This window comes from Salvelinus alpinus, chromosome 3 (assembly GCF_045679555.1).
Source record: "Salvelinus alpinus chromosome 3, SLU_Salpinus.1, whole genome shotgun sequence".
Classification (NCBI taxonomy): Eukaryota; Metazoa; Chordata; class Actinopteri; order Salmoniformes; family Salmonidae; genus Salvelinus; species Salvelinus alpinus.
This window is the reverse complement of record NC_092088.1, coordinates 74,853,005-74,863,800: the sequence shown is the minus strand read 5'-3', so window position 1 is coordinate 74,863,800 and position 10,796 is coordinate 74,853,005. Positions and strand designations below refer to the sequence as shown.

The 10,796-nt window shown below is 45.1% G+C and overlaps 1 protein-coding gene across 6 annotated transcripts in view; it reads right to left on the bottom strand.

Moving 5' to 3' along the window:
- Positions 1–12: 12 nt before the first annotated feature.
- LOC139571290 (trinucleotide repeat-containing gene 6B protein-like) overlaps positions 13–10,796 on the bottom strand; it is a 52,840-nt gene continuing 42,056 nt past the window's right edge. For all 6 annotated transcript variants that reach the window (XM_071394029.1, XM_071394030.1, XM_071394033.1 and 3 more), the window contains 9 exons: positions 9,977–10,157; positions 9,487–9,648; positions 8,957–9,118; positions 8,603–8,746; positions 7,989–8,081; positions 7,017–7,226; positions 6,594–6,664; positions 6,287–6,426; positions 13–2,012 (listed from right to left, as the gene is read on the bottom strand). In XM_071394029.1, the coding sequence (XP_071250130.1) occupies positions 1,496–2,012; positions 6,287–6,426; positions 6,594–6,664; positions 7,017–7,226; positions 7,989–8,081; positions 8,603–8,746; positions 8,957–9,118; positions 9,487–9,648; positions 9,977–10,157 (1,680 nt within the window). In that variant the 3' untranslated portion in view covers positions 13–1,495. The remainder of the gene's footprint in view (positions 2,013–6,286; positions 6,427–6,593; positions 6,665–7,016; positions 7,227–7,988; positions 8,082–8,602; positions 8,747–8,956; positions 9,119–9,486; positions 9,649–9,976; positions 10,158–10,796) is intronic.

Genomic DNA, 10,796 nt, shown 5'->3' with positions numbered 1-10,796 from the left:
TGACAACCAGACTTTAATACAACCTTTATTGTCTTGTTCTTGTTTGCTTAAATTAAAATGTCCTCCTTTGTAAAATCCAAAAAGAAACTAAAATAACCTGAACAGGAGTGATAAAGCCCACCTTAATTTAAATTGATACACAAAACATTTTACAATTAGTAACTTTAAAGTGTTTGCGAAACACTGCTCCAGCTCTGCTTGGTTTGGTAGGTTTTGGCATCTTAACATGGATGCCTTCAGTTGGTTGCTTCTTAAAAAAAAAAAAAAATGATTATTGCAATTCAGACCAACAAAAAAAAAATGCTGCTAAAACCACAACTTAAGAGAAATATGCATTAGTGCCTATGTTGTTGAACTTCCAGCCACACACACACACACAGAACACCTGATGTAAGCGGTCACACAAACATTTGCCTCCCTGAAAGGGAAGAGCATTTCAGACACACACACTTTCTCTATCACACATCACCAGCCCACACACCATCACGCGCTTGTTAATCATGTTCTCATCGCCAAAAGGAATTGACCACGGCAACGACACACACAGGGCGCGTTCCTATGCTTAGACGTTGCTGATGCCTGACAGTTCTTACTACGCCTGGATAGGTATTTTGAGTATCAGCTAACCACTTCATGTTATAACAATTTGTCAGTCGATGACGTGGCAGGCAAACATTGGTTGTTGCGTCACCTCGTCTTAGCTGTGAAACGCACCCACAGACTCCTCCTATCCCGTCACTCGTCTCATGCACAGTTCCACAGGCAGGCAGGAGGGCACCTTGTACAGCTTGTAACAAGTGATCAGTCATCATCAGCATGGCATTATAAGAACCAACTTGATTGAGTAAGAAAACGTAACGAGGTCAGCATTTTGAAGTAAAAACTAAAGAGATAAAGGACATCTTGGATTTTTCCACAATTTAACCAACATACAACAAGATACATTAGACATCATAGCAGTGACATAGCAGTGTGTAACTGGTGAGAAAGAGAGAGTCAGAAAGGGTTGGGCCAGGTAGGTAGGTACTGTGAAAACAAGATCCTGTAGGTTTGTAGAGGGGTGTTGTAATAAGGTGTTACACATCACATAGGAAGAGCTCCATGTGTTGTCACGTTGTTGGTTTCTCTACAGGCCTGAATGATAGGATCTCAGTGAGGTCTGGTTAATGGGTGAAGAGTCGTCATCCAGATGAGTGAGTCTAACGGATTCCACCTTGGTCTGTTCAAGTCTTGCTGTTGAAGTCTTCATTTAAGGGAAAAAGATGTATGTATGTTGAGTAGTGTTGGCATGTCACGGTCTATTAATGACACAATGTGTGAGAGTTAACGTCAGAGGATCTGCGTGTTTGTGACTAGTGTCATTTCATCTGTGTGTGTTTAAGTATGTATATGTGTGTGAGAACATGTGTAAGTGCATGTTTATTCGGTGTGTACACACAGTATAAATACATTTATACTGTATTCGCGTGTAGGTTCATGTATTAGGTGTGGTCATTCAGATGGAATCAGCCCCTCCTCCTAGCAGGTCTCCAGGCAGCAGAGCAGCAGGACTCCCCATCTGGTGTGGATCCTCTATGGCAGGGGACCCCCACATACTACTGCTGGGGTACCCTCCACCCCCCATCCCTCCCCACAAACCCTGTCTGCTGGGCTCACCACCCCCAGCCACCCCAGCACCATTGCTGCTCCACTGGGCAAACATGCTCAGGCCAGGCCCCTGGGCAGGGGTAGTATCCAGGCAGCCTCCTGTACTGTCCAAACTCTGCCAGCCAGAGCTGACGGGCCCCGAGCTGCCTCCTCCTCCAGGGACAGAGCAATCTCCTCCTCCTCTGGTTCTGTCTCGTTCCCTCTCTCCACTCCCTCCGCTGCTATTGGCCCCCACTGCACCTGTCCCTGTGGGCCCCGCCTGGCTTCCGCTGGCCCCTCCTCCCGCCTGGGAATGTGCAAAATAGCGAGCAACCTCTTCCTCGCTCACAAACTTGGCCAAGATGGTGGTATTGCCCAGGACACACCTGGAAAGAGAGAGGAGAGTGTAACGAGTGATTTAATGTTGTTTTGTGTTCACTGGCTGTTATCTATTAGTCGTAACATTCTATTATAGTAACCCCCTCATTAAGTCCATGCAGGTTTTTCCCATTTACTATGAAATTACTTTATTCCTAGCTCACCAGACAGTCTGCATGGAATGTCATTGATTTTCAGTCTATGGTTGGTCTATTGAACCAGTGTTCTTTCCACCAGCACATGGAGTAGCCAGCCAAATCGAATAAGTAGCCGGCCAGGCTCCGGTGGGGAGTGGGTTGAGATAGAGCTTGTTCGGCAAAAAAAACTATTTTAGTGGCCTCTGGTACATTCTAATGCTAGATTGCGTTTACAACCAGCAACTATCAGGACATAATGCTGGTCACATTTGTTTACATACTTTTAGAGGTTTCGATTCATCAGCTGTTGTACAATATGATATAAAACACAGGGAAAGTACATTCTGACTGCACTCGGTCTTTAAAATAATCCTGTAATTATGCTGACTTCCACAGGCTTCAAGCTTCCATTTAAGAGGCATTTTTTGTAATTTTCTTGAATTTAAAAAACTTTCACCCCTTTTTAAGGACATCACTGCCGGCCAAACTCTCCCCTGACCCGGACGATGCTGGGCCAATTGTGCACCATCCCATGGGTGTCCCGGTCACGGCCGGTTGCGACATGCTATGCTAATATCTTTGAAAATACCATCTAAGTATCATTAGCTTTTAAAACAATTAAATCAGTTCTCTTTTATCATATTTTGGACCAGTGAGGCTCTTTCTAGTCTACCAATGGTTCTTGCAGTGAGGAGGATTCACCATCCTCATTGAATGTTTTAATAATATATTTGCGGATAATCACAACAAAAAGTGCAAAGTAGAAATACTGGGGTGCAAGGGAGCTAAATAACTAAATAAATACAGTAGGGGATGAGGTAATTGTTTGGGCTATGTACAGGTGCAGTGATCTGTGAGCTGCTCTGACAGCTGGTGAGGGAAATAAGTGTTTCCAGTTTCAGAGATTTTTGTAGTTCGTTCCAGTCATTGGCAGCAGAGAACTGGAAGGAGAGGGGGCCAAAGGAGGAATTGGCCCTGGGGGTGACCAGTGAAATACACCTGCTGGAGCGCGTGCTACGGGTGGTGTTGCTATGGTGACCAGCGAGCTGAGATAAGGCGGGACTTTACCTAGCAGGGTCTTGTAGATGACCTGGAACCAGTGGGTTTGACGACGAGTATGAAGCGAGGGCCAGCCAAAGAGAGCGTACAGGTCGCAGTGGTGGGTAGTATATGGGGCTTTGGTGACAAAACGGATGGCACTGTGATAGACTGCATCCAATTTGTTGAGTGGAGTGTTGGAGGCTATTTTGTAAATGACATCGCTAAAGTCGAGGATCGGTAGGATGGTCAGATTTACGAGGGTATGTTTGGCAGCATGAGTGAAGGATGCTTTGTTTTGCGAAATAGGAAGCCAATTCTAGATTTAACTTTGGATTGGAGATGTTTGATGTGAGTCTGGAAGGAGAGTTAACAGTCTAACCAGACACCTAGGTATTTGTAGTTGTCCACATATTCTAAGTCAGAACCGTCCAGAGTAGTGATGCTGTGCGGGCGGGCAGGTGTCTGGCAAGTCCTGACAAACGAGCTCTTTAGTTTACTTGTCCGAATGAGATACAATGGACGTATACCGTGCAATCGGAAAGTATTCAGACCCCTTGACTTTTCCCACATTGTAACGTTAGCCTTACTCTAAAATGGATTAAATCGAAATTTCCCTCTTCAATCTACACACAACACCCCCATAATGACAAAGCGAAAACAGGTTTTTAGAAATACCTTATTTACATAAGTACTCTGACACTTTGCTATGAGAATTGAAATTGAGCTCAAGTGCATCCTGTTTCCATTGATCATTGTTGAGATGTTTCTTCAACTTGGAGTCCACCTGTGGTAAATCCAATTGATTAGACATGATTTGGAAAGGCCCACCTGTCTACATAAGACCCCACAGTTGACAGTGCATGTCAGAGCAAAAACCAAGCCATCAGGTCGAAGGAATTGACCTGAAAAAAGCTGTGCAGCAACGCTTCCCATCCAACCTGACAGAGCTTTAGGATCTGCAGAGAATGGGCGAAACTCCCAAATACAGGCGTGCCAAGCTTATTGCATCATACCCAAGAAGACTCAAGGCTGTAATAGCTGGCAAAGGTGCTTCAACAAAGTACTAAGTAAAGGGTCTGAATACTTTTGTAAATGTGTTTTCATTTTATATACATTTGCAAAAATTCCAACAAATCTCTTTGTTTCATCATTATGGGGTATTGTGTATAGATTGAGGAGAAAAAACTATTTAATCAATTTTATCATAAGGGTATAACGTAACAAAATGTGGGAAAATGAAGGGGTCTTAATACTTTCCGAATGCACTGTATGAAAGACTTTATTCAGTCAATTCGACACCTTTTATAAACTAGTCAAGCTCGCTGTTTGTCAATCAAAGCACAGTAAATAGCCTAGGCACCACCAATCCGTGGCAGGGCCAGTTGGCCAAAAATCGAATGGCCCGAACAGAATTTCTATATGGTGTAGTTCTTAAATGCATTGGGGTCATGCAGGGCCTATAGCAGCGCTTCCAAAACTCGGTCCTCGGGACCCCAAGTTTTGGTGTTTGCCCTCGCACTACACAGCTGATTCAAATAATCATCAAGTTTGACAAATAAAAATAGCTGTGTAGTGCTAGGTCACAAACCAAAACGTGCACACCCCTTGGGGTGCAGAGGGCAGAGTTTGGGGAAACGCTAGCCTATAGGTTGGCATACTTTATATTAATCGGCTACATTTGGTTATGATGATGTGTATTAAAGCTGTGTAATATAATTAAGCAAGTCATTACTATATTCTTCAGGACTACAATGTATTCATGTATTTTGTTTCTAAAGTATGTCACTTAGAGAAGATTAGAAAATGGGATGTTGGGTTGTAGTTTGAAATACTTGCTACACCAGAAGTTAATGGTTACATATATGAGGAATGTATATGGTGGGGGTCAATTAAGGGTGGATATGAGCCATGGGCTTTGAGAGTTACAAAGTAAGGGAAAAGGCAATCACATGGTTGCGGTCACTGATAAGGTTGGATAGCTATGGATTAGTGAGGAATGTGGGCCGAGGTCAGGTCAGATGAAAGGAGAAGGAACAGTTTATTACACACATCACTTAGCCTGCCTAGCAACAAAGATGTAATGTTTTGAGAAAAGGAGATTTCACCTAAAGTGGGGTATAAATACTTGTGCTGGTGGGAACATTTCAGCTGTCTGACCCATTGGGTGAATAAACTTGGTTTGCACTTTTCCTAGTTGTCCGTTAGGTTCTAAATAAACAGAGTAAAAACGAACGCCCTTTAAGACCAACATTCCAAAAGAGATAGACATGGTGACAGTAGGCTAGCTGTTTATTTGTAGCATTCTTTTTGCAGACTATTAACAGTAGCCAGCATATTGCTAGTATGTTCACTACTCAAGGTTAACTTTTGTAAATCACTTTCCCTAAAATAAATAAACTCTGAGTAGATTGATGGGCGTTTCTTTTAGCTCTGGACAGCTGTGACTAACGGAAGTGTGGTGGTGCTTGAATGAACGGCCAATCATATTGATCAACTACAAATAGCATGACATTTACGAGTGTAGTCTTCAATGGTAGACTGAAAGAGCAGGTAAATATTTTACACGAATGCAAAAATGATCTAAAAAGTTACTGGCCATTGATGAGATCCACTGGCCCAAAGGGTTTTTACTGGCCCCGAAGGGCCATCGTTAATGTTGGACCCTGCACGCTAAAGAAAATAAATGACTGTGCCAGAAAACAATAAGTGGATTTCGACTATACAGGATGTGCAAATTCATCCTCTCTCCCTCTGTGTAGAAAATCAACTGCAATCACAACACAAACCCAGGTACCGAGAGGCGGGACAGACAGCACTGTCAAACCAGCAGTGTTTGTCTGTCGTCGCTCAATTTGTGACCGACAGGCACACTGCCTATCAAAATATGGGTAGAAGATGCATGACGTTCATTCTAGCGGGAGAGGGCTCAGCAGACTTGTTTCTAACTAGAAAACTGAAAAGTAGCCTAGTTAATTTAAGTGGAAAAAGTATCTGTCTGAAAAGGAGTCTGTAATCATCTGTAAAGCCGGCAATAAAACACAGTGGAGCTGCTGCCTGTTCATCTACAGAACTACACCATGATTGACAGGCTAAGAGGGGCTTACATGTGTAGTGCGCTCTGGGCCTTCGCAGCTTCCTGTGGGGTGCTGTAGCGAATCAGAGCGCTGCCCTGGGTCAGGCCGAGGTGAAAGGTCAGCAGGGGGCCATGCTGCATACAGATGGTACGGAGGGTGGAGCCGTCGATCTGCAGGAGGGGACAACATGGAGGGACTGGGGTTAGGGATGACTTGTGCGGTAGAGGTGATATGTGCAAGAGAAGTGATGCTGTATCTGTGCACATGCGTGTGTGTTGTCCTGAGGAATGGTGTGTGTGTAGTCTTTATGAGGGATGATGTGTGTGTGTGTGTGTACCTGTGGAGTGAGATTGCAGAGCACCAGCCAGCAGCTTCCTCTGGAGGTCCCCCCATCACTCCAAGCAGAGCCTATTAGCACCAAACCACACACGGGGATCAGTTCCACATAGTAGTCAACCCCTACCTCTGTACCTGCGGCAGCCAGTTCTGGACCAATGGAGAAATAAGCCCTGTACTTCAAGCTTGGTGAATAAAAGGCCTAACCACCTAGCTATGCAATTTCTCTGGGGTTCTGTCCCAAATGGCACCCTATTCCCTTTATAGTGCGCTACTATTGACCAGGGCCAATAGGGAATAGGGTGCCATTAGGGATGTGGAAGCAGATCAAGGCAACGGACATCTGGGTACATTTAATACTTCACCAGGCAGCAGGCAGGACAGACCAGAGTGGAAAGACTCAAACACCCTGTTATGACATTACCAGGGCCATATCTGGTTTCCTGGCTCCCGCTCGAGCTGCCCCAGCCACGGGCCTGCCACGGGCCACGGGACGGCGAGGCCTGCTTCTGATTGGTGAGTCCCGGGGGTGGGCGTGACAGCTGCTGGGACTGTTGGTTGCGATTGGTCTTCCACATCTTGTTGTGTCCAATGGGCTCAGGGGGCCAGCTGGTCTTGTACTCTGTGTACTTTGCTATGGGCAACAGGAAATTAACTAGTCAGACCTGGGTCTGACTAACAGCAGGATGAATACAGCCAGACTAAACTCAGACAGACAGTTGAAACTTGACACCCTGAACGACAACATTTGAGAGTAAATAAAAGGAAAAGCAGAGTGTTTATTTTGAACCCCAGGAGAATGTTTAGGGTGTGTTTATAAATTCGAACTGGAGTGCCAGAGTGCGCTCTGGGCGTTCGTAAATTCAGAGTGTTTCGCTCTCGGAGCATTCAGAGCGCACACACTGGACGGTCTGGGTGAGAAGTAGGGTTGATCCAAGCGTTCTGACCTCACAACGGCAGTCAAGCAGCCAAGCTAACTGGCTTACTTGCTAGCTACTTCCAGAGAAAAACGAGAGAACAGATCACTCTGACCCTTTTTACTCGCCCTAGCAGAGCTGGTAAGGCTGTTTTCATGTTATCCAGAGAGTCGGTGACTAACTGTGCTGCTGGCAACAATTTAATCACGAGTTTTTGTCGACGTTTACTAACACATTCAACCGGTGTTGAGTGTTTGTAAATTTATTAGTTATTCTGCACTCTGGCATACTCAGAAGAGAGTGCTCTGAAATCAGAGTAGATAGGCAGAGTGAATTTACAGACGCACGCTAAGTTAACGTGATAGCTGTTTTGGTGAAAGGCACCTTTGGACTTCATAGCACATCCATAAAGCATACATAGCACATCCATAAAGCATACATAGCACATTCATAGTGTTACTACGTTTTCAGTCTGTTACCCGAGTTGTGTGCGTTGTTGAGGGGGCTGTCTGAGGCACTGTAGGGCCAGGCACCAGGTGAAGGCAGCAAGGTGTTCAGGGAGGGGTTGGCTTCTGGAACACAAACACAACAAGCTTAACTCATGGGGGCCACGGTGGCTCGTGGGTCTGCGTACCCACATCCATACCCCCCACCTTGTGAGCAAAACATTTTAGCGGCCCCCTTCGTGACAGCGAAGATTAACTTCAAATATTTTATATTTTATGTCATGCAATTCGACAAATTTTTCCACAGGGCATAGAGACAATTTAGCAGTTTTAAAGCAAATTTGTAAGTTCCCAATTTTTTTTAATCTGAAATTGGTCCACGGACCACCAGTTGTCCATCCCGGATATAGTAAAATAGAGTATATTATTAACAACTTGACTTTTAACTGGTGCATGCATTGATGGATATGATTTCAGTGGTATACTAGTTTATTTGACTTTGTGAGGACGAGGGCTGATGACAGCATACTTATGTAATGTGTTATTGTTATGTAATATGTCAGGTCAGCTGGTCTCTTATCAACAGGTGCTCAGAAAGTGGACTTAGTCATAGATAGTTGCAACTCTGCTTGAGTCTCGGTAGGTACCCGTGTTGTCTCTTAGCAACTGGTGCTCGGTGTCGTTGAGGCTGGACGGCCCAGGGATTCCCATCATGCTCCCTGGGGTCATGTAGGGGTCAGACTCGGGGTCGATGCTCTGGATCCCCTTCCAGGGCACGCCGGGCTGGAACTCTGACAAACAGAAATTATTGATTTTTATTTTGAAAACAGATGAAGCCACCTCATCGACTTAACCCTGGTCCCAGAGAGCTACAGGGTGTTGCAGGCTTTTGTTACAGCCCAACACTAACTGATTCAGGGGATTTGGTCAAATCAGGTGTGTTAGTGGTTGGATAGATCAAAATCCGGCAGATTCAGTTGGTATTTAGAATGGCCACGCACCAGGAGGCCAGCTGGACGTGCCCTGGGGCTTGGAGCCCATCTTGTTCCCAGGCGTACGGTGCCAGTTGTCCCTCTGGAGGGGCATGCCTAGCCCCTCCCCTCCCATCATGTCATACTGGGAGTATGGAGAGCCCACCCTTCTCATAGGGGTGGACATAGGACCTGAGAGGAAGAGGGGGATTGAAAGAGGGAGAAGAGAAGACAATAAGAGAGCGATACAGAGGAGAGAGAGATGAAGAAAGACAAATATAGCCAGATGAAAAAGCAGAAGATGGGTCAACAATCAACATATACATGTTGGCATTTACATTTTAGTCATTTAGATGACGCTCTTATCCAGAACAACTTACATGAGCAATTGGAGCTAAGTGCCTTGCTCAAGGGCACATCAGCATATTTTTCGGCTTGGGGATTCAAACCAGCAAACTTTCGGTTACTGGCACAACACTCTTAACCACTAGGCTACCTGCTGCCCCATGTCATACTATAATTAATTCCGTAAACTCACTACAGTGTTAGGACTCTCTCACCGTTTTTGTTGAGGCTCTCAGGAGGGGAGGGGGCAGGAGAGTGACCCTCCATCATCCATTTGAAGCGGGACTGCTGCCCCCCCATGTCCTTCATCCCCCCTGGGCCTCCCATCACCGAGCCACCCATGTCCAGACCAGACAGGTTCACTCCTCCACCATAGCCTGAGAGGGAGGGGGACAGGTAGGGGTTAGAGCTGATGGCAGGGGGCCTGTATGACTCAATTACATGCAGAGAATCAGTCAGTATGCAATGAAAATCCTCAAGACGGTTTACACTGACAGTAAGCATTTGGTTGGACGGTGTGTACCCTGTACATACGACAAATAAAACTAACATTGTTAGTGGTTTGTATTGAAAATAAGATGTATAACACAGTTGTGTCAAAACGAGTGGGACGTTCTCTTGGGTAAAAAGGAAAATCAAGCATTTTTCAAAAAAGATTATCATCTATCCTTTACGTCCTTTCATGTCATTATTTACAGCGCTCACCAGAGTAGCCCTGTGTTTTCTGGTGCAGGTCCACAGAGCCACCCATGCCTGGATGGGGCAGGGAGTCGGCCATAGGCAGTTTGGGGCCTCCTCCTCCCAGGTCAGAGGGTGATAGTTTGGAGCCCCCTCCGACACCCTGCTGCTGCCTCTGCTGCTGGAGAACAGCCACGATCCTGGCCAGCTGAGGAGAGAGATGAGGGATGAGTGGAATTGGGAACCCTGTGAGCAGACATGCAACATGGGTGCAACACCAGCCTATGACTATTCATGTGAAAAGTCATACAAATCAGAATTCAACATTTGTGTTCAAAACATATAGTATTTTCTCAAGTACAGAGGTTCACCTGATTCATAGCGGGCACGTTTCATTCTCCGTTGAAATAACTAGGGTTTCGTTCAATGTTCATTCACATTTTTTGAGGCACTGAGCAAATTTTAGGTTCTTGCGAGCGGAAACTTGAACAGTGTGAGAATTTCATGCAACTTCCGGTGCGCATTCACAGTGAACACTGAGGCTGTACCCTTACAGTTTGACAGTAGCCAATAAGCTATTTGAGCATAATGTAGGCCTACGAACAAAACCAATGGAGCAAATCCCATAACAATTTCACATCGAAATAGCTTTTGAATTATATGACCTGGCCTATATGTGGTGTTCAATGCAGGCCTACATTGCATGAGACTTTTACATTATGAAGGGCTTGACATTAATTCATGATTTTTTACTTGGCCTGTAACACCATGGACCAAATAGGTTACTGTAAAATTGCATTGTATGATGCAAGAAACCCCTTTATAAAATAAAATGTATTATTATTAC